Consider the following 24,713-nt stretch of genomic DNA (forward strand, 5'->3'; position numbering starts at 1 on the left):
ACTTCTTGGCCAGGATAATTCTGAGCTTCTTTCCAGAGCTTTCCTAAAGGATGAAGCTCCAGTCACCCTCTGTGGTAACTAGCTTTATAACACACCTTTACTAGCCACCATCCCTTATATCCCCACTCTCCTGCCAATGTCATTATATCTCTCAAATAATCTATAAGCACTCAATCTTCATGACAGGGTCTGATTCTGGGGGAACCCAACTAAGACCATGGGGTTTTTGGTTCTTTTTATCTATTCTAGGAGAGTGTACATTATATGTCTATCTTGTTTATGGTTATATTGTAGTGCCTAGTTTAGTATCTGGTACCTAGTAAACAATATATGTTTACATAATGAATGAATACTATTGGTATTACTATTGCAATGCAAAATATCTTCCTTTTATTGAGTTTATTTTATGCCAGTAACCTACCATGCCCCCACAGAAATGTTAAATGTGCCCTCCAAAACTTAGAGCCAAAGGAAAGGTATTTTCTCTGGTGTTTTCAAGAATAACATTCCTGTTAAAGTGTTGTTTTAGCAAGGCTTGTTATACCTAGAGGTTCTTTACCAGGAAGAGATCCCAAGAGAGATTCTCTAGGAGTGTGGCAATTCTTCCTGAAGCCACCTGAAACCCAGTGTATAGATACTTCAGAGATCTTTCATATGACAAAACTCTGTAATGCTTATTTGTGCATGGTTTAAACAGAAAGCAACTGGACCCTGGACCAGGTGCCCTCAGCGAAATAAGATGGATACCTATGCAGAGAGACTGGCAATAATAATAGGGAAGAATAACAAAAATCATTCACATGTATTAAGTATGCATTTATGGACCAGTCCTTGAGTGTGTCACCTGTAGTATGTCATTTAATCCTCAGAGCCAATGTATGTGGCAGGTAACGTTACCCCATTCTCAGAGGGAGAGATCAGGGCTCAGGGAGATTAAATGACTTGCCTAAGGTCGCACAGCTAACAAGAGGTCGAACTGGGATTTTTATTAACTATTATGACTTCAGAGCCCCTGCTCTTATTCCTCAATCTCACCCCCTGGGTTAAGAATACTTAAAACCAGCTCGCCAGATGAACTAAGTGAAGTATTTCAGCCTGGAGAAAATAAGAAATAAAAATAAACTGCACCTCTTTTAGTTGCCTTCAACAACCTGTAATCACTCACGGAAAGAAAGGACAGTTGTGTTTTGTTGGCTCAATTTCAGGAAGACTTTTCTAATACTGTTGCCCAGAGGTGGAGGGAATAGAGTATGTTCAGGCACAGAAAACTCCCCCACACTGGAGATTTAAATGCACCAGTTATGTGGCAAGTCCGAGAGGACTGAAGCACAGGAGAGGTGGATGGCTGGCTTGGAGGCCATTTAAGATCTCTTTTAGACATAGAATACAAAGGAATTAGAAGACTCACTCAATCCCTGCACATGTGGTCGGTATTATGTAGTTCTGGAGTGACAAGATTTACAAAGGACATGACTTGAGAGAAATTTACAAATGCCACGTTAATACGTTAAAGAAGGTATGTGCTATACATGCTCTTTGCATAAGAGAGACAGAGCTAGTGTTGCTGCAAGATTAACCAGCATAATGTCAAGAATGGTCAAGAATGTGGGCTTGGAGTCAGTCTATAGGAGTAACTTTGGGCAAGCTACTCAAGTATTCCTGAACCTCAGTTTCCTTATCTGTAAAACAGTGTTGCTCTGTGGATTTAAAAGCTTTTGCAGGTAAAGTATTTAGCGCAGTCCCTTGAAGGCTCTAAGGGCTCAAAACTGGTACCTATTTTCCCAAAAACCTTTATTTCTGAAAAACATAAATCCAAATTCTTGTGCATCATTTGTATATTCTGTAAAATACAAAAAGGACAAATTTTACATTTGAGATGTTAGAATCTGGAGGTTCAGAGAATCTGGGACTTTTCCTGTAACTACAGTAACTGCTAACATCTATTAAGCACTCAGATACATTTCATGTCACATGGTTGGTTTTCGGCTAAGGCAGGATTAGAAGCTGACTTTCCTGAATTTCAGGCTCTTTTTGTCCCCACCTATTATGGACCATTTTGCCTGTCCAGATGACAGGTTTCCAAAAGGAATGGAACATAAATATTTCGTTCTGACTCTGTTTACATTTCTAGGCAAAGCAGACCAGTTCGGGGTCAGAGCTTGTTCTAACTCCTGATAACGTTATCTCCCCAAGTATTCTGCCCTTGTGCACTTGGCCACTTGATCAGCTTGCCTCCCTTTCCTCCTTGTCCCTCCCTGGTTTCTGTTACCCCAGTGTAGATCACAGATGCAAACTTTTCTGCCTTTCTCTTCTCTACCCTCCTCTTTTCTCTGACTCCACTCCCCCTGTCTCATTTCCCTATTCACCTAAACTCATTGCTACTACTTAAAACCTTAAATTTCTGACCAAGTGGCACCCAGTTAAGACATAGCACATCATTAACATGGAAATGGGTTGGCCACAGATGACATTTTGGTCTGGAAGCTTATCAGCAACATCAGAATGGTAGTGTTGGTGCCAACCAGCAATGGCAGATAGTGCAGAGCTCCGTGGAGCTCCAAGGGAACCACCGTGCTTGTCCTGGTCACCTGGACTGATCTGGTTAAGAGCCCAGTCCTTGGTTGCAGGCAGACCTGGTTCACATCCTGGTTCTGACACTTCCTAGCCACTTTTCTAAAGTGGGAAAATACCACAGACTCCACAGGTTGTTAGGAGGATTCAAGGAAAACCATGGTTATCTCGCACAGCGTCTGGCACCTGGTGTGAACTACATGAAGGCCGTTGGCTAAGGTGCTGACTGATAAACATGTCCACCTCCTCTCTGGCTTCTCTCCTTCCTGGTCCCTCCCTCCTTGCTCAAGCAATCAGGACAAGCACTCCACAGGATGAAGTCTACTTGATTCACTGGGCCTTGGCATAGCCACTAGAACGGGGAAGCTAGGAAACCCAGAACATGTCTCAACTGCAGAATTTTACGACAATGAAAAAAAAAATCCTAGTGTTTCAAAATCTTCAGAAAATAAAACCAAAACAATAAAAAGATGTATGTTTAATCAGAAATTCTTTTCTAATATAAAAGAAGATGGGCAATGTCCTTTCTATTCAAATGCAGGCTCCTGTGTCCTGGATCTTTCTATGATTTCTCAGGAGGAAGAGAACATGGTCATCTCCTTCCATTCTTCACTCACCCTATTCCCCCTGCCTTCAAGCATGGAACCAGTCTACTTGGACTTCCTTCATGTATGGGAATTTACCAACCCAAGGAGAAACTTGAAATTCAGAAGATTGTCCTTCCTGCTTCTCCAGAAAGCCAGGAAGGGAAGTTTTTTCTTCTGTCTCTCCTTTTCTCTGCCATTCCTGTTTATTAAGCAAAAGTCCCAAATGAGATTCAGTGCAGCCTTGCCTTTCTCAGATCCACACAGCTTGTTAGTATCACAAACACCCCTCCTGAACACAGCTCTGCAGAGTTCTATTCTTGCCCCATGCCCACTGATTCTGCTGCATTGCCTTGGCAACCAATTAAAATACTTCTATGTGTGTACCAATATCATCCTTAATTCTGCAAATCCAGGGCAGCTTGCTCAGAGGGTTGTGGCATGTCAGGCAGTTGGTGTTCTCTCTGGCTCCATTCTGGTTTGACTTCTTTTTTCACCTCCCAATTACCTCTGAATCCCCTGCAAGCACCTACGTGCCATTCCTAACACACCTGGCTTGACATCAAGAAACACCCTTGTCAACAAGACAGGGGCTGGAAAGGATCCGGGGGACAAAATGGCTTGTATATCCCCTTTCCCTCTAGCCTCAGGGGAAGACATCAGGAGCTCTTCAGCCATGAAGCTGCTGAATCTAACTGCAGTTTCGTGCAACATGGCAAGCAGCATACATTCAGGATTTAAATATTTACTGAATGCTGTTTGCATTTCAGCCAGTCTGCTAGGTACAGAGGAGACAAGACACCTCCTTAACCTTCTGGAGCTTATAGTTCAGTAGGAGAGAGAAGTGAGTGGAAAATGCTATACCGTCTGATGCATGCTGTGGGAGATAGAGGACAGCACTGGGGCCTCTGGGAACCTGAGGAGGAACCTATGGCCAGATTAGGATTTGGAAAGAGGGCTGACTTCCCAGAGGAGTGAAGGTTACATTGAGACCCCGAGACCTAAGGATGGGTAGCAGCGGCCACGTGGGCCAGTTTTCTGACTGGTGGACAGTTTCATTATTGCCTTCTCTAACACTGGCAGTCTGGCTGAACCCCTGGGCTGGGGTGATCTATTTGAGGCACCCCAGGAGTATATTCCTTATTTCTCCTGATCTCCAGGCTAAAGTTTTCCCATGAGCCTCTCAAGGAAGAGTAACAGTGAATGGTCCAAGTTCTCTCACCTCTTCTCTTGGCTTTCCATGCTGCACACGTGGATGGTGGCTTAAAGGCACAGTGTCCAAAACCAGCAGTATCAAGACCAATGTGCCAGAACTCACCACCCAAAGTATGTGCCTCTCAATTATTCTGAGGGTTGCAATCCTCAGCATCGTGGGTTTCTGTGAATGCTTGGGTGATCAGGAATCAGACCATCGGCAACCTCCATAACTGCCCCAAACACAAATAGAGGATGCTGTAAATTTTTATCTGTAACCATTTTCTCCCATTTTGTTGTCTCATATGAACATAAATTGAGCGCAAATCTCTTATATGAAAGTAGAGACAACAACAGCTCTCAGGGGCTTGTAGAATGTGTTCAGTGAGATTTCGTTTAAGTAAAAGTACTTCACCCAGTGTCTGACCCACAGTAAGTCCTTTAAGATTTATTAACTGCATCATAATTTTTAGTTCACGTGGCTCTCTTGAAAGACCATAAGCTCTTTGGGAGCAAGGATCATATCTTATTGATTTTTGTTCATCACTACAGCCCAGCAAAGGTCTTATTCATAAAAAGCATTCTATACATACCTGTTGAATGAATGGGAAATAACAGCAACAGTGCCTCACATTCATTGTCACTGGGTTTACTGTGTGTCATGCCCCGTGTTAAGAACTTTACACAAAGTATCTTGATTTATCCTCCAAATGAGGCCCTGATCGCTGTCACTCCATGTCTACAACGTGGAAAATAGCAGTCCAAATGCAGTAAGTGTGGTAGTACTTTAGAAGGGAGTGCAAGCAGACAGTTAACCTTTACTAGGAGCTTACTTTGTCCAGACTCTGGCTAAGCACTTTACAGGTATCACCTTGTTAAATCCTCCCTCCAATAACCTGAGGAGGTGAGCTTTCTGTTTCCCTTTTATAGCGATGATTCTCAGAGTCGCTCAGTAACTTGCCCAGAGGCACAGAGTCAGGACATGAGTTGAGAGCCGTTGTTTTGAATCACAATTTACTTATTTACTTATCTTATTGGAAGACTAAGATCAGAAGTAGCAGAAAATTGGAATACATATTTTAAAAACAATACTAAAATGCCTATTCTCTTATTCAGAAAGAAGTTTTAAAATATATATATATATACACATATATACACACACACACACACACATATATATATATATACACACACATATGTACTTTGGGCAATGGAGAGTTCTTGCTTAACTGGTAGAGCTTCAGTATGGAATGCTGAAAAAGTTCTGGAGATGAATAGTGGTGACAGTTGCACAACACCGTAAATGCATTAATGCTACCAAGCTGCATACCTAAAATGATTGAAGTGGTAAATCTTATGTATCTTTTATATACGTGTGTGATGTAGGTTTGGCAGCACAAAAGGTACAGGGCCATGTCCCTACGGAATGCTGCCTTCCTTTCATACTGGAACCCAGGTCAATGCAGCTCATAACTCTGCTGGCAAATTCTTTTACAGCTCTTCCTTTCTGTCATTGGTATCCCTGTGACTAAGTGTCAATTAACTCAAGATGATGTTTCTCCCAAGATCAAAGGAGCATATAAAATTTGTGATATCTGACGCAAAGTTTAGCCATATGTGGAGTGGCATTACCTGTGTTCTTAGTAGGTTAGCAGTTCATGAACTAAGTGGTTTTGAACTTGGCCCACTGTGTTTTCCAGAGAGTGCTGTCACCCAAAAAGGTATTTAATAAGGTGATTTACATCTAGAAGATTTCAGTTACTGTATGATGTTAGGCCCAATATAATGTGCTGCTCATTCCTCACATAGCTCTCTAATGGCTTGATTCATGAAGAGTTCATTCCTGCATCCTCAGGAGTTACTCCACGATAACATGAAGTCAACCACAGACATGAAGGTACTCATTTATTTGTTCATTCATTTACAAAACATTTGGGGGTTCCTAATATGGGCCAGGCTGTGGGCTGGGTGCTCTGAGCACAGTCCTGAGAGACCAAAGAAGTTGCCCGTTCCCCTTGTGCTTGGATAAAAGCTTGGAGAAAAGACAGCGATCGGAGGTGAACTCAGCTATTATTTGAGTCCTGGAGTCTGAGCCCATGAGCATCTGTGGTATGAGGCTGCAACCGTGTGAGCTTTGAAGACAGAGCCTGGTACAGAGCAGGCACTTAGGAGCATTCTGTTGAACGTCCTGGCTTCTGAGCTGGGGATCTGGAGCGGTATGACCCTGGGGCTGCCACAGAGACCCAAGCTGCAGGAAGCTGCTCATGACAAACGGACTTGTCTTTCTTTCCTTGCCTGTGTTCTACCCCTTACTTTGTATGCACCAGCTGGCATTCCTACATGCTAGGGTTATCGGGTATCCCAACCATTCCAATGGGGAAAAAATGGCTTTGTCTGCCAGTGAAGTGGAGACTGCTCCTCACTTGCCCGGTGAGCTCAGCCATCCACTTGGAGCATTGTTTGGCTGCACTGACTCCATTAGGCAGATACAGTCCATGGGCCACGAGATGACACGGAACCAGTGTGGCTGTGGAGAGACTTTATCATACAGAGCACCTGACATGTGTCTTCCCAGTGGTGGTTTGAGGCTAGGTATCCAGTCACCTGGCCTGTTCTGCATCTGTTTCCTTCTCCCTCTCCTCCAACTTTGATTCTACTCCAGATATTCCTGTCCTGTCCTGCCTTTCCTAGCACCCATGTGCCCAGGATAGATGCTGCCTTTTCACCCCCTGACCATGTCCTTCCTAACCATTAAAACACCTGTTTTTTCTAGGAAGTTTCTTTTGATTGGCCAAGCTTCATTTCCCTCAAACTGAACCACCTCACTGCCTGACATTTTAATAAATCATCACTCTTGAGTCTAAGACTTCCTTGTCTTAACTGACCTTATTGAGTTATAATTTATAGAGAAAAAATGCACTACTCTTAACTGTATAGTTTGATAAATTTAGGCAAACCTATACACCATCACATAAAACATTTGCATTACCCCCCCCAAATCACTATATAGTTTTGCCATTTCTAGAATTTTATATAAATGGAATCAGACAATAAGTAAGACACTCCTTTTTTCATATCTTAACATTTCTAAAATTGGATTTATCTTACAGTGAATATCCAACATGATAGTTTCCTTTTTCCTTAAGTGCTATAACTAAAATGATAACACATCTTCTAATGGGTAATATCTTTGAGTCAGGGATGTGTGTGTGTGTGTGTGTGTGTATCACACACGTGTGTGTATATACATGTATACCGACTAGTTGGTTTTGCCACTAGACAATAAGCACTGGGAAGGTGAGAATCTTAACTTTGCTGTGTTCCCATAGTGCTTATAGCTGGACACTGATAGGAGCTAAATAAACATACAGAGGGTGGTGATAGTGAGTTTCAAACAGTATTCCAAAAATATCTTCTAATGGCAAGAACTTGCCTAAAACTCTTCTTGGAATGAGTCAGGAGTCTCTAACTACAATATCAGGTTCTCTTTGTGGGCTCAGCTGCCTTTGCATTAGTATGAGACATTTCCCCAAATTTGTTGCATGGACAATTAATATTATTCAAGGTATTAATAAAAAGGGAGGAGAGGGGCATGCCACTGTCAAAGAAATTTGGGAAACATTTCTTATTATAGTTTTCTGCTTAGAGATTCACACTTCATCAGCATGCTAAAAGTTCTGACAATGCTGCTGCAAAGGAAAAAATGTTTAGCTTTTATTTTTTTGGTAAAAATTTTATTTGAGTGAGAGAGAAAGAAAATGAGTGTGGGGGGAGGGGCAGCAGGAGAGGGAGAAGCAGACTCCCCACTTGAGCAGGGAGCCCAATGCGGGGCTCGATCCCAGGACCCTGGGATCATGACCTGAGCCAAAGGCAGACGCTTAACCAACTGAGCCACCCAGGCACCCCTCCTTAGCCCTGTTTTAAGCTTGGGTTTGTTTGGCCCCAGAGCTTTAAGGAACATCCATCCATAGTTTGTAGAATACGCCTCGTGAAAGACTGCTCTAATATGTATGCATGGTTTTTTTTAAAAAATGAGAAAGAAAGGGAGTAGACAAGGAAAGCGAGGAGAGCTGTATTTGAGCTGGTCCCAGGTCAGCCCAAAGCTATGTAGTGGCGTCTGCAATGGGAGGGATGAGGAGTAAAAGGGCTGAACAAGCACTCTCCCTCCCGCTCTCGTAATCTCTCTTTATCCTATGAAGGGACGTGTGGGCAGGCAACCTTTCCTAAGAGGAAAGGAAAACAACACAAAAATAGGCGTTGGCTAATCCCTTAGGTGACCTGCCCTGAGTGGTGGATAACCGAGGTTGCATCAGGAGAGCCTGCTGCCCCAGCCCTGTGCCTTGGCCACCCTAGGGGCACGGAGCTGCTGTGTTTGGCCAACACTTTGGCCAGACAGCTTAAACTGATGAGAAAACTGAAAGAGGTGATAGGATGGCTCGCTAAAACAGAGAGGAGCCCATCTGTAGGAATTACCCTGGCCATTCAAATGATGGCAAAGTCCTCCTCAAAAACAGCACTGACCCAGTACATGAAGAGATGAAGGGAAATCAGACTGGGCTAGGTGAAATCAGGCAGAGACTATAAGAAGTGTACAAGAGCTCCCTTTCTGTTTTAAAAATATTTTAAACATCATCAGACAGTAAAACAGACTTTTTTTTTTTCCTCCTGGTATATATGCCTGTGAATTTTAACAGACACCTGGACCCCTATAACTGCCACCACTGTCGGGGTACAGAACAGTTCCCTGACTCGAGAAAACTCCCTCATGACCCTTTCTAGTCACATCCTCTCTCACACCATAATCTCTAGCAACCACTCAGAACCATTATTTTCCATCACTATAGTCTTGTCTTTTTAAAACTCCCTTTCCTTTCGCTATCCCCTTTGCTTCATTTCTTAATGGAAGTCTCTGCATGGTTATGTGTGGGTGCGAAGAACTCCAAATCCCATGCCAGCAGGCTCTCTCCTCCACTGTTACTGTTTTGTTATTTTCTGTTGCTAACATTTATCAGCATCTGTGATGTGCCAGGCATTTGTACTCAGCTTTTGACATACATTATCTCATTTTAATCTTACAATAGCCTCATGATAGAGGCACACCATTATTATCTCCATTATACAAATATGGAAACTGGGGGTAAGAGAGGTTAAGTGACCTGCCTAAGGCAAATACTTGAATCTGAGCACAAACCCAGCTCCATCTGATGACATATCCTTAACATTATGGTAAGTAATAAAAGGGAAGGGATTGTAACTAGGAAGGATGTACACAGAGAGAGGTTGGGGGCAGAGCCAATTTGGCGCCATATGGTTTTTAAAAAGATTTGCAAATGTGTGTGAAGGTGGAGAACCATCTGGGTCTCCTGACTTCTCCACCTCAGCTCCTGCCTTTATGTCTTCCTCCACCTGTCACATGCGGTCCTTGCTGACCCAGGTGGCACCTGCTTGCTGTTTTCAGGGGCTTGGGATAGTTTTAGGCCCCTTGCAAATTTTGCAGAAACCACTGTCTCTGTCACAGACACAGCAGCTGAGACCCAGAAAAGGAGATGGATACCTTCTGGTTTCTACTCAGCCTCAAGTCCCTCATGTGTTTTCTGACCTGATTTCTAGCCCCCTCACGTGCTTGCAACACCAGCTGAAGAAGTTTCTAGGACACAGCCACCTGGTCTGTGTGCTGGAGGCGGCAGGTGTGTTTTCGCTGAGCTGGGGCAAGTGAGACAGAAATGTGTGTGGTTGGCATGATGTGTAACAAAGAAGGGAGAAAGTCCGGCCCTGCAAGACCTGGGGCTAGACACATTTGTGTTGGGGATAGAGTCAGGAGAAAGGAAAACTAGAGAAGTTACAGAAGAATCACAGACGCGGAGTGGAAGGTTCTTGACCTACATGAGGTGTTCATTTGAGCTTGTTATTTGGGGAAGTGAAGGTTGATAGCAAGTTTTCTTCTGCAATCAGCTCCTAGCTCCTTAAGGGTCTTGGAAGCGGGCGGCCAAGCCAGTGCAAGCTGGGAAGAATCACACATCTGAATCATAGCCATGGATCATGTGGAGAAAAAGCAAACAGGCCAGAAATCAGGGTACCCGGGACCATCTTTGGATGACACTCCATTAACAAGCGGGTGAAAGAGGGCGTGCAATTTAGAGTGAGAAGTACTGAGTCACTTCAATAACAATACCAGCTAACATTTACTGAGTAGGAGCCAGTCCCCGTGCTAAGAGCTAATTGACATGAATCATCTCATTTATTTCTCCCAGCAACCCTCTGAAGTAGGCACTACTATTATCTTCAATTCACGGATGGGGAATTGAGGCCCTGAGGTTTAAGGGGCTCACCCAAAGTATACAACTGTGGAGCAGCGGTAGCGGGATTTGAATTCTTTTATTTTTCAAACCTCAGCTTGCAAGCTTCACTGCTTTCCTGCCTGTCTTAATTTCTAAAAATTCACACAGTGAGGAGGAAGCGAGCTCAACTATTCAGGAGGCTGTTATCTTCTTGAAGGCTTGTGAAGTTCCTTTGGCCTGACTGCAGTGAGGGAAGCAGTAAGAACGAGTGGGGTCTGCACAGCCAGTGGCTGTCCAAGACTCTGCTGATCTCGCCTGTTGGTTTGAAATAACTGCATGCTATAGAAACCTACAGCCACTTCTCAAGTTTTCTTTTTACCCAATCGGCTTGCGAGGGTTTTAGACAGGTAGGCACAATGGACTGTTTTTTCTCTCTTGGGCTGGCACCATGAAGTGTGACAACTGGTTCCACCCGGCATACTGGCTGGCATGAGAAGCACCAGGCCTCTTTGAGCCACCAGAAAATCCCGATGAGCTCGTTTATTAGATGAGCCTAGGTGAGCAGAACAGACTTTGGGCTTCACGAACTCACAGGAAGTTAAGTGAACTCTTTCAGAGTGTCAGGTTAACATCATGGCCTCTGGAAGAGGTGTTTTACAAAATGGTACCCTGCGACAACAGGTTATTTATGCCCTCTTAGGGGAGTCCTTTATACTTAGTATTATCCTGGGCTGGACTCATCCCAGACTCAAGTTCAATAATAATACCTATTACACTCTCCTGCAAGGGCTATCAGTCCTTCTGTGTTTTGTGGAATTCCTTGTGCACGGCAGGGCACAATAAACAGTCAATAACAATGTTTACTATGATAATGATCTTCCAAATGCCTTTCATCTAAGGATCTCAAAGTGCTATGTAAACACTAATTAGTTAAGCCTCACAATGGCTCTCTGTTTTTACAATATATTTTCCGATTTTATAGAATTTTAAATTGAGACCCAGCAAACTTAAGTGGCTTGTCCGAAGTCATATAGCAGGTTTAAATTAATGATAGTGATGATGCTCTGCATTTACAGGGCATGTGTTTTCTAAGGCACTAAGAGTGTGTTGGAAAGATAGTTTTCACACTATCCTGGAGGAAGGTGGGTAGCAAGTATTACTAGCTGCTGACTACATTGGGTAAAGTGAGGAGGCAGGAAGGGCAAGTCACTTGGTGAGGATCTGCCTGAGGATGCGAGGGCCTCCTCTAACTCTTAGGCCAGTGTGGCAGCCCAGGCAATACTCGGTTCTCTTAGCTGAGGGATGCATGCCTGCTTGTGCCCTTACAGGACAGATGGCCACGTTCTTGGAAGCGGAGACAGGCTGCAGAATGGCAGCCATCCTAACATCCAGGAACAGTTTCCTCACAGCCCCATGGAGGGAAGGCAAAAGGGATGAGATGAGCCACTGCAAGTAAGGATGCCTCAGAAAACGAAGGGAACGGGGGTGGTTGGGGGAGGCCGCCGGCTCTGCTCTCTGGCGGAATGTCTTTACGAAGGCAGGGCCTGCCTGAAAGCGGTGGCCCTCCACAGCCCACTTCTGTGTTGCAGCCTCCCGACAAGGACTTGTTCCAGTGTGGCTTGGATGATGGGCACGACCCTGTCACTGGCGCCTTTGTCTGGTGTTACAAGTCCTTGTGAAAGGGTTCCAGGGACATGCAGTATCTTACCGGCTGTCTCTTACATATCACCACCTCTCGGTCCCACAGCTCCCTATGCCAGGAGGCGCCTGGAATCTTCTACAGTTCGAAAACTTGGTAGCCGTGGATACATTTCGTTGCTACCTTTTCTTAACACAGCCACATCAAAAAAGATAAAAACCTGAACAAAAACATTCAAAGATGTTAGGGACTGGCCTCCTCCCAGTCTGGCAACACTTTCTTAGTAGTGAGTGAAGACACTCCACACCTGGAGGCAAGTCAGACTTTGCTGGGTGGGGGAGGGGGAGGTTGCTGGGTCTTAGAAATTCAAACGAGGATTTGTTGACCTCAGATACAGCCCTATTCTCTCCAAACAGGGCACTTGAGAGAAGTTTGCTGCCCTACCCCCACCCGGCCTTTTCCAGGCCTGTGGATTCTGATTGATGACTAGACCTTGGGCTAACAGGAAGCCTGAAAGAAGGGCGCCAAGCCCTTTTCTGGAATGTGGTCACACATACGAGCACAATGGCGATAAAAAGTCTGCAGTGAAGAAATCACACCAAGGCCCGCTTCATCCCGCTCTCATTTTCCACCGGTTCCACATTCCCCTACTGCACTGGGCAGCCTGGAGGTGCACTGAACAGAAGGAGGGGTGAGCCATTGAAATGAACATTTTAGAAGAGTGTCCTGAATGCACATCATAAGCCTATTCTCCTTTGCGGGAAGGAATCCGCAGAAGACCCTCCCACCCACTGTTACTCTTCACAACGGAGTTGGGGGACTCTGCTGGTAGCTTTAAAGCTGTTAGCTAAATTAGGTAAGACTTCACAGAATGCAGCCTTGACTTCCTAAGTATGCCAGCGACTCAGGTCACAGCTTTCTGTGTCTACTTTGACACACTGGGGTGTCAGTGCACATAATCCCGCTGGGGTGACAGCGCACATAATCCTGCTGGACTCACAGGGACTGCGTCCTCCTCTCGAGATGTGCCCTGAACACAGCTTCCCACAAAAGGCTCGCAGCCAGGTCAGATAAAGTCCTCAGGATCCATTCACATGGCTGGACAGAGTGATTCGCATTATCCAAACACCAAAAGCATGACTAGGATCTCCTGTGCGCCACTCCTGGGCCCTTGTGGTCATGGCAGCCGCTGAGGAGCATTTTATGTACCTTTGATTCATTTTGTAAAGTAAGACATCTGCAGGGCTCCTGTACACGTGTTGGACTTCAGAGCCCAGCCTTCCTATCAAGCAGTCCACCCACAGATACTCTTTCCTCCCGCACAGTCTTCGGGTGCTCAAGTATCTTGACAGCTTCGAACGGATCATGAATGAGCACTGTCAGACTAGCGCTTTAGGACTGGGGGTGGGAAGATGGAGTTGGGTAAAATTAAAACAAAACCTGACATTTAACTTCTCAAAGATCTCAAAAGCAAAAGGCAGCTGGATATGTTTTTTCTCTTTTTCCCCTCCTCCGTGCATTTCCCATGCACTGGTTGGGACGCAAACAGCAGAAGTGAAAGATGAAAAATAATCACGAAGGCTTTTACTATCTTCTCGACGAGAAGCAGGGGGAGCCTAGGAGACTTTCACAATTCTAGGAATTCCTGGATGGATGAGATAGGCTCAGGATTCCACCAGGTTTCAGTAAAATGATCACTGCCCACAGAAACTCGTCTTGGGAAATCAGTGGCAGCACTCTTTGAAACATAACTACAGGAAAATACTTCCAGCTGCTGGTATACACAAATCCAACCTCCAAATGGACATGATACGAACAAATAAGATCTTTCTTACCCCGTCCATGTGGATTCTGATATTAGGCACCAGCCGGAAAGGGCTGGACTGCAGACCTCTGGGGTTAGTCCTGCTTTTCCTGCTGTCCTGCGGGGTCAGCACGCCAGGCCTGCGGAAGGAGCCCCCTCTGCCCGAGCTCTGCCCCGAGCGCACACCATCTAGGAGACGCACGAGCAGCAGGTTGGCCGGCAGTGCCTCGATGCTGCAAAACACCAGGGTCCTGCATTCGGGGCACCTCAGCTCCTTGTGGGCCTTGAAAATCCTCTGGAGACATGGTTTGCAGAAGGTGTGCTGGCAAGGGAGGACTCTGGCTGTGACATCAAGCTTTTCAAAGCACACGGGGCACTCCAGAAGATCAAGTAACGTCAAATCATCCATTTTATTTTAAAACTCCAGTCCTGACCTGGAGGGGCAAAGTCCGCATTGTAGGGTGAGCTGAGCCCAACAGGCAAATCCAGTCTCTCTTGGGAGCGTCAGAAGTCTTGCCTGTTTGAATGAGAAAGGAAGAGAGGAAAAAAATGTGACTGCTCTGAGAGGTATATCCCACCTACATGGAGCAGTGTCTCATAAGGCAGTTTGCAAGTACTTTCTTCCAGCACCCAAGTTTCAAATGACTCATTCTGATTCAGTGCTAGCAGGTAGAAGGCTCAACTCTTGGCTGCTGGAGGATCTGAGGGAGCATTCAGCATGGTGACTGACGACTTACTCATTGCTTCTGTGTGTGCAAGCAAGAGCAAACAGACGAAACTGGGCCGCTGGAGTGGCATACGCACTCCTCTCTCCCAGCTAGGGCTCAAAGGGGCTCCTTTTCCCCTCCGGACAATCGGTTTCAGTTCTCAAATCAAGGCCTCCTCAGAATGCAATTTCTGTGAAGCTGTCTAGGCCTTCTTCCCCTAGGTTTATCTGTTATCTGCAGCACAAGCAGACAGGTTTACATAGACATGTTTATCTGAACCTCATGCAGATGTAGAATTATTTCCTTCACTGTGCATCCTCCCCCATTATTTTGTTCTAGCAATGTGCAAGAAAAATTTCTATGAGAAACCCATTTTTAAAAATTGCTTTCCTTAACTACAGGCCAGGATGCCTGGAAGCTTTTTTTCCCCTCCTTCTCTCCCTCCCTCTCTTCTCCCCTTTCTACCTTCCTCCCCTCCCTTCCTTTTCTTCCCTGATTATTCTAGCCTCAGAGACAATATTCCTCCCACAAGATGAAGTCACACAGCCTGTTTAGTTACTCTGACAAGTGTTCTCAGTTTCACCTGAAACAGATAGGAATTCTAGATTGTGGTCACAACCTGCAAAAATTAAGATGGAGCACTGCATACAGGTGTTGTGTGCGTGTGCCTGTGTATGTCTGAAAACATCCTTATTCCAGAAACAATTTCCTTGTAGACGTCTGAAAAGAAGTCTCCAGTTGAGAGAAGTCTCCCGGGAAGAGGTCACCTGTCCCTCACAAGTGCCAAAACTGTGCAGAGCAGCCCCGGAGGTTTGGCCGGAGGGCGGCTGGCCCCCCCAGTAAGCCAAGTGGACCTGACACACCAGGATGAGAGGTGGCGCCTTGCCTTCCTGAGACTACTCTCCAAAGACGTTAGCTCTGCGGAGATGTGCGGGGGGACACTAACCTTGAGCTTGTAACCCCAGCTGAGTTCAGCTCAGCACGATCCTCTGCTTGGCCAGGAGCCCTCCGACTCGCTTCCTTTTCCCCAAGAGCCGCCGCTGCGCTTTGAAAACTTTAACAACTCTGAGTCTTACTCATTTCAAGGATCGCCTTACTCAGCCCTGTTAACGCTTTCACTGCCTGGCCAGTCTGCAGCGCTTTTCTCTCAGTTCATTCTCTGCTACTGATCTTTCCTCCATGTAACTGAGTCGATTTCTGGGAAAAGATTATTAGGGACAAAATACAAGCCAGCCCCTAAGGCTAAATATTTATAGTTTATATTTTCACTTTTCTCATTTTGTCTCCTTTCCCAGAAGTTGAAACATGCTCAGTTATACACATGCCAAGGTGACTGTGTTTATTTTAAACCTTTATAAGGACTTGCTGAAAAGGTCAAACATACTAAGGGTAGCTATAACAAAGATAAGCCAGGCACCTAAAGAGTACTGCTCCTTAAAAAACATAGTCAATCCTTGAATTTGTAGATTTGAGACAGACTTTAGTGATCTTTTTGCTCAATCTCTTTAAATTAAAAAAAAAAGTCATATCATGGTAGTACAAACACATCTTTGAAAACTCAAAGCACAGAAGGGCTTTGAAAAAGGAATGGTTCCAGCCTCTCTCCCTGTCCAGGGCCTACTGGAATCTTTTCATAGCCCCAAATAATACTTACACTTTCATGTCTTGATTTATCAATAAACATTTCATGTAAAGTTACATAGGTATTCAATAAAGTAAATAATCTCAATAATATTACTTAACCCCAGAGTGGCCCTTATCTGCGCTAAGCACTGTTCTACTTTACCTGTATTAACTCATTTGATCCTTTTAGCAAGCCCGTAATACACTACACTCTTCTTTACCCTCATTTGCAAAGGAGGAAATTGAGACAGAGGGAAGTCAAATAACTCACTCCAGGAGCCACAGCTAACAAGAGACAGGTGTTCCGTGCTCTGTACTACCGTGTCCTAAGGTGATACAGCTTTAAGGGGAGGAGCGATGGTTGAAGGGAGGTAAACCTCATCAGGGATGGCAGGAAGTCAAAAGATAATGACCCAAGCTGACCAATCAACTTCTTTTGCAGATGAGGCAGCTGTGCCCAGAAAGATCAAGCGCTTCCTTGAAGTTGCCCAGTAAGTTAGGGGCAGAACTGGGACTAGAAACTGGTGTTCTTTTTTTTTTTTTTTTACTGTATCTCCTCTCTCAACTTAAGGATGACAATTCTTTATGATGCAGAAAGTACTTAGCTACAACTCCATGGGAAAATCTTAAGAGGGGACCAAGAGGCCCGAGAACAGATGGTGGTAGATTACATGTTTTAGAAAGTTCTTCCATGTTATTTCTGAAAAAGCAAAGATGCATGGAGCTCACAACAGCGGAGAGCTTTAGGATGGGGCAGATGAAGTCATCTGTCCTCTGAGCAGAGACCTGATTTGAGTACATGTCAATTTCAGAAACCATTTTCAACTCTTTTTTTTAGCTCTCTTTTATGAAGGGTTTTTGGGGCTTCAACAACATGAAATCCACTCTGTTGCCTATCTCCTTCGATTAATTTCTACTTTTATAAACTCTATGCTCATCAGGAGGCCTCCAGTAGTCTGAGGCCCTTTGTGGTCCCTTACTCGTTTTCCCACTTGGTAAAGCTGAGCCCTCTCCTCTGTGAGCTGCCCTGCAGTCCCTCACCCTCCAGAAAGGTCTCCCCCACCTCCAGAACTCTTGCTGCAGGGGTGAGCAACACTCTCCCTCCTCCCCTCTTGTTCTTAAACACACTTTATCTCCCTTAGATGCCCAAATCTGCACCACATGCACACGCACACACATACTTGCAAAAAGACAAACACACACATAACTGTTGAGAGTAACATTTATGAAGCACTTACTGTATGCCACGGACCTGTGCTAAGACTTGAAACAGATTATCTTATTAAATCCTCCCAACCACCCAATCAGGTAGGTGTCATAACTTTCCTAGGATTACAAAGCTTCTGCTCTGAACCCAGGCTGGCCCAGTCCCAGGGCCTATGTTCCTTTCCATTATTGCTTCCCACATTATAAAGTCATGTACATGCCATGAATATACCCATATATCTTTATTGTATAAACCCATACACATTTATACATATGTCCATATCCACATACCAGTTGATCTCAGAGCCAACCTAAAACAAAACGATATAAACTGCCCAGTCTCATGCACCTCCATGCCATTGCTTGGCCAGTGGTCTCAAATAGCTTCAAACCCTCCCATCCCCAACAAAACTCAAAAACCCAGTTCCATTCCAGGAAGGCAGCATAGATCCAGTAGGCTGCTCTGCACTCCATATCTGGCAGTTGAAGATTCAGCAGAACAGAAATGTGACGGTAGAATCTTAGGCAGAAAGTGAAAGACAGAGAAAGTTTACACTGAGCCGGAGTGGTCTTTTAGTACCTCTTAATTCACACCCTGTAGGTGGTCCCCAACACCACCTACATATGAGGTTAGTCTTGGTAGAAACTTTTGAAGCTTTTGAAAAACCCTGGGGGAGGAGGGAGTTTTAAATGGGGATTTCATCCTGGCTTACCCAAATGCTACCTTGGCGTCAAATCAGATGAACAAGTAGTCCTCAAAAATGAACAAAAAGGTGAACAAAAGGTGAACAAAAAGTCCAGGCTCAGGCCACCACCTCCACTGCTCCCACCCCATCAACCCTCCTGTATATATCTGTACTGGGACATAATGATTGCAGACTGTACTTTTTCAATACCTGTGTGATGTTTATGAGTTTCTGCTGCTTGTATTTACAAGTACATCTCCATTTATGTACAACAAAACAAAACAAAAACAAAACCCTAAATCTGATCATATTGTTCCCCTTTTTACAACTCTTCAGTAGGTTCCTATTGACCTTAGATAAAATCCAAATCCCTTTTCTGACTTACCAGGCCTAACATAATCTGGCTCCTGCCTACCTCTCCTGCCTCAGCTTACTGCACATCTCCCCTTCACCCACCCACACCAGTCCCACTGGCTTTCTCTCTTGACTCAGGACAGTTTGTTTTTCCACCAGAAGGTATTTGTTCATGCTCTTCTTTCTGTCTGCAACATTTTCTAGTTACACTCTTCTTCCTCCTCTCTTCCTAGTTACTCTCCCCCACCCTTTGCTTTTTTTACGCCCCCCTTGCAAGTTTTAGTTTAAATGCCACTTCCTCAGGGAAGCCTTCCTTGACTCTCATGATTAAAAAGTTTATCATCCTACACTTGTCCCTCATAGCAGTTATCACAACCATAATTCAGTAATTATGTTATAATGATTTAATGCGTGATTCCCCAAACAGACAAGCTCCAAGAAAAGCAAGGCACTTATGTGTCTTGTCACTGCTCTTTCCCTTAAACCTAAAACAGTGACTAGCATGTGACTGATGCTTAGTAAATGTTTTTGAATGGTTTACTAATGAATGAATGATGTTCTTAAAAAATCGTGTCTGGGCATATGTACACCAAACTGGTTTTTGTTTTTGTTTTTTGAGTAGGCCCTACGCCTAACGTGGGATGTGAACTCACAACCCTGAGATCAAGAGTCCCATGCTCTGTGGACTGAGCCAGCCATGTGCCTCCCCCCACCCCCAAACTGTTGATAATGTTTTTACCTTGGACACCTCTTGGGTGCCACTTCGAACGTCCATAGCCTCATCTCCTAGGCTAAATTTCTTAGAAAGAAATTTTGCCAGATTCAGGTGTATGCTATGTGGTGGTATCTTTCCTTGGGACCCTGCCATGTATCTCTTGCCTCCAGCAATATGGGATAACCATGGGAGCTTGCTCCACACTCACGTGTGCATGATCCAGAAGTGTAGATTCTTTACTAATGGGAAATCTGTAAAACACTTCCTCATTTCATCTTTTGGAGTAGGCAGTCCTGAGATTTCATAAGGTTCTTCATAAGGTTCTGTGGGATGAGTACCATTCAACTATTGAGTGCCTAATGCAGTAATGTACCCTTGTGTTGTCTCTTCCTCATTCTCTGTATCATTCCTCTATCCCTAACCCTTGCTCTCACATAAATTACCTTCAAGCAAGCAAGCAAGCAAGCAAGCAAGAAAGCAAGCAAGCCTTTGTTTCAGGCTAAGATAGTTTCTTTCAAGTTTAAAATTGGGTCACAAAACAAGTGTGCAATTTTTTGTCAATCAAATTTACTTATTCTTTGGAATTATAATTTTAGAATTGTGCTATTTTTGACTGGCTCTTAACCCTTTGGTGGTCTCAGGATCTTTGCCCTAAAGCTAATCATTTGTAAAACAATCCATAAATCCACCAAAGGGGTTCAAATAATTGGAAATCTAAAGCATTGTAACTGAAGGGGTCATGAAGACTTTCTTGATGTAGGACTCTTGTTGGCAGAGGCCATCCTAGATGTAGGACTCTTGTTGGCAGAGGCCAAGTTTTGTACTTCTTTGCTCTCTTTCCTCAGTACCTAGTATAAATTTGGAAATGTTTTAAATACATAATTGAAAGTTCACTTTAATGTTTCTCTGATACTAAATTTGCCTCTCTGATTTGGTTTTCTAATGATACTGGGAAACCTTTGGAACTATTCAAGAAGAGCAATGATTGGAGGAAAGTGGGAAACTTTCCAATAGTGGAAAAATGAAGGAAAGTGGAATGGCAGGGGTTGAATGGCTATCAGACATTCTTTCCTTCTTTGAAAGATGCAGACCCAGAATGAAGTTGACTATGAAATTTCCTCTCCAATCAGGAAGATGTTTGTAGGTGATGAGTGTACTTTAGGATATTGGTATTCAATCACTAGACCCACAGTAAAGTGACCCAAACCCCCTGCAAGGATAACTCCATCCCACGTTTTCTAGAAATGTCTTATGGTCCTCAAGTTTAACGAGAAACCAGCACTCAAGTGCATGGTTTTAAAGTCCAATAGACCTGGTTTGAATCTCAGCTCTGCCAGTCACTAGATGGTAAACTTGGGCAAATTACTACATTCCTCTGTTCCTTGAATTCCTTATGTATAAAATGAGCTTACTAATAGGACCTATTTTGTTGATTTGTTCCAAGGAGTCAATGAAATGATGCATACAATAAATGCTTAATAGATGGAGGATTCTTCTTATGTTTCTTCTTTTTTGCAAGCAGATCCCATAAGAGAACCAAGAGCCATCTTCTCTAATCCAAACTAAACCCAAAGAACATACCAGACCATGTAGTTGGTCAGTTCTTTATGGACCAAGATGCTCTAACGCAACGTATCCCTAACTTCAGTCATTTGCATCCTATCTTTATGCTGTTTGCCATAGACATGTACTGAGGCTTTCTCCTTGACGTAATCAGAGGAGTGAAGGAAAAAGTGGTAACTTTCTTACTGTGTGAGTCTATGATAACCATTTTGTGTTGGGGGCACCCCAGGCTTTGGGAAACTCTGTTCTAGTTTATCATAAAGGAGTTATAATGACTGTGAAGAACCTAAAGAAGGGCAGAACCCTACCATTTCCTGTGCCATAAATGGTGGCTCACCACCTGTGCATTTGTGTGAGGGACTCTTACTTGGATCTCCTCCTCTTCATTTTCAACAGAAGACAATAATCTACTAAACATAGTTTTATTCTTTCCTCTACAAGATTAGAAAGGAATTCTAAAGGCAGCTGTGTGAGCAGAGAAAATAGGAAAGTAAGAATGCACCTTACTATTCTATTAATATTTAAAAAGTAATTCAGCTTAAAAAATAATTCAGCTGGTCAAATCCAAGTAAAGTCTGTAGTAACTTAACTGTATTGTGCTAATGTCAATTTCCTAGTGTTTATACTGTAATATATATAAGATGTTGGGGGGAAGGGGGGAAGCTGGTTACAGGATGTAAGGGATTTCTCTACCATTTTTGCAACTTCTTGTGTTTATAATTATTTCAAAATAAAAAGTTAAAAAAAATAAAAAAAGAAAAGGAAACCAGTAAAAACTATATATTCAAAACCCTGCAAATATGTCCCTACCCTTTGACCCTGCAATACTACTAGAAACTTATACTAATGTCACAGATACATACCCAACCATGTTCCTCATATAATTACTTATAATAGTAAAATGTTAAAAACATTCTTAATGTTCAACAACAACAGAGTGGGTAAATAAACAGTGAGATATATATGTATGTATGTATATATATACACACATACACACACACACAAATACTATACAACTATCAAAAATGATAGTGGAGATGTATGTTTAATGACATGAAGGACATTCATAATTAACTGAATACACAAACTTACAAGCTGTATGAGCCCAAGTTATTTAATAATAATACAAAGATATATAATATTGAGACTAGAAGGATGTATGCCAAAATGTCAGCAACAGGTATTTCTGGCCTCTGGACTTATTAGTTGATTTTATTTAAATTTATTTAATTTTGCTCATGTGTTTTTCTAATTTTTCTACAGTGAACATGTTACTGGTGTAAAATTTTCAAAGATATTTCAAAAATAATGAAGATAGCGTAAAAATCACTATAGATTTACTAAAACATTTACAATAGAGGCAGTTAAATCCTATAACACTAATACCCTATTCATTACCATTGATAAGACAGCCATTAAAAAGAAAAATAATTACAAAGCTCCGAAACTGCTGTACGTAAATGTTAATCCACACCAGATACTGTGCTTACAAAGGAAAAGGGCTGTGATCACTTCACTCCTAACCGGTCTTCCTTCTCTTCCTTTACTGTTTCCTATCTGATGAAATCAGTAAATGTTTTGATTCAAAACCATGAGCAGGATGCAACCTTAATTCTTATTAAACTCAGGGCAAGTCTGTGCAAAAGCTGACAGTTTGCCTAGGGTATTGGGTAACCACAATCTCATACTTTTGATCACAGGTGGGAAAGTTGCAAAACTCAGTAATTCCCTAAATACCCTGATTAGTCCTTGATGTTTCTTAATGGGTAGGTCTTCTAGGATATGAAATACGCAAGAAGCAAATGTCCTCTTTTTTTTTTTTTTTTAAGAATTAGAATTATTTTTCTATAACTTACTATAAACATTTGTCAAATCAATTAGACATTTCTTGGGCCCTGTAATGGTGCTAATTATCATTAATTATACAGTATTATGTTATTTACTCATTTGGCCTTATAAATTGTATCTCTCTTCCACGTAATCTCTGTTCCATGGTGCAGGAGCCATCCCTGTATTGTTCATTTGTGCCTGACACCGGTAAGTGCTTAATAAATGTTTGCTGAGTGATGAGGATGACTCACTTGTGTTTGGATTCTTACTGCATTCCTAGGGGAGAAAGCTTGGGAATGCTTTGGAAACTCACCTCTATCACTAACAGTTCTGTGACCCTGGATACTCAACAGCTTAAGCCTATCCATAAAAGTGCTATCAGTAATATGTACTTCTCAGGCTTGCCACAAGCAATAAACTTCCTAATAAGTGTTGGTAGCACTTAGAACAGTGTCTGCTGCATACAAGTTGCTTGAAAGATACCAGTCGACAGTATCTGAATTCCTCTTCTTGTCCTAGCTGTGATTTACCTCTCTCTGCAATTGTTTCTAACTTACTCTACTGGTTAAGAGCAGACATTCTGGAGTCAGAAGGTCTGTGCCATCTTATTAAATAAGAATGTGACTTTGAGCTAGTTGATTAAACACTGTATACTTGGTTTTCTCATCTGGAAAACGGGGATGGTAATAACAGCACTTGCTGCATGGGATTATTGTGAGCACAGAGTGAGAAAATGCTCATAAAATGCTTCAAAGAGTGTGACAGAGAGTAAGTGCTCAGTGAAGGTCAGCTATTATTCTCTTACCAGGCGTCTTATTATCTATCATGTTGCATGTAAAGTATAGTTTAAGACTGAGCCCAACTCCTGGTTTATTTCCCTGGGGAAGGAATTATTCATTCCGACTTGGTCATGACATGACTGTCAACTCACAGAGCAGCTGCCCAGAGGCTTATCTGGTCTTGGGCACTGCAGCACCCTGCAGAACTTTAAGAGAGCGTGGGGTTGGCTATTATGTTGGAATAAATAATAACAATTAACATTATTTTGTGCCAGATTCTGTGCAAGGAACTATAACCCTATTATTACTCCCATCTTAATAGATGAGGAAACAGAGGTGTAGAGAGTGGTTATACTTTGCCCCAGCCAGTGTTTGGGGGAAATCAGGCCTTATGCCCAAGGAGTCTGCATTGTTAACCATCAAGTCATCCCATTTGCTGCATTTATCATAAAAAAGAGGCTAATTTAATCAATACTTTATTGCACTTTTGATTGCAAATTTTTATCTTTAGTTCCACTCAGGAGAGCCCAAACCTTGGAAACATAAGCAGCCTTCACACAGTAACATCAGGTTAATCTGTTAGAAACAGAAAGGGAAATAAGCCTGAAACACAAAAGGAGGGAACACTTCCTTTTTAGATAAAATAATGAGAAATGCCAAAAAACTAAAAACTAGCCAACACTTTTGGATAAAAAATCCTTTGGTTTTTAATAACAAATGAAGAATGTCATAAATATAACCAGACTTGTTATCTTGTTTTGTTTTTCATGCCCAATTTATGACTGAATTAACTTTTCAGCGAGAATTCTAAATATATTTATCCTGCTAGGTCTAGTTCTCCATTTGCAATATTATCTTTATAGCCATTACCTAGGGGCGGAATATGAGTATGGTGGACAGTTCATTTCTTGATGCCAATCTCCAAATTCAACCACTCCTTGTCCCTTGCTTGGGACTAAAAAAAGGCTTAGATTCTAAACCAACTTCACCATTTTAATGAAATTTTAAACGTGTCTTCCTTTTATTGAAATTTTAAATGTGTGTTCTTTTTACTCAGTATCATTTAGAATTTTATTCAAGAGAAACGCCCACAAAATATGCAAAGATATAAACAAAGGGTATTTACTGTTCTGTTGTTTGTAACTGAAGAGAAATGGAGCTAACCAAAATATCCATCTGG

General features: G+C 42.9%; 1 protein-coding gene across 2 annotated transcripts in view; it reads right to left on the bottom strand.

Moving 5' to 3' along the window:
• Nucleotides 1–15,921, bottom strand: part of SH3RF2 (SH3 domain containing ring finger 2) — a 125,796-nt gene extending 109,875 nt beyond the window's left edge. For both annotated transcript variants that reach the window (XM_032404446.1, XM_032404447.1), the window contains exons 1-2: nucleotides 15,724–15,921; nucleotides 14,102–14,587 (exon numbers count right to left, since the gene is read on the bottom strand). In XM_032404446.1, coding sequence (XP_032260337.1) covers nucleotides 14,102–14,479 — 378 coding nt within the window. In that variant the 5' untranslated portion in view covers nucleotides 14,480–14,587; nucleotides 15,724–15,921. The remainder of the gene's footprint in view (nucleotides 1–14,101; nucleotides 14,588–15,723) is intronic.
• Between the last annotated feature and the right edge of the window lie 8,792 nt (nucleotides 15,922–24,713).

The sequence above is a fragment of the Phoca vitulina genome, unplaced genomic scaffold, assembly GCF_004348235.1.
Source record: "Phoca vitulina isolate PV1807 unplaced genomic scaffold, GSC_HSeal_1.0 scaffold6, whole genome shotgun sequence".
NCBI lineage: Eukaryota > Metazoa > Chordata > Mammalia > Carnivora > Phocidae > Phoca > Phoca vitulina.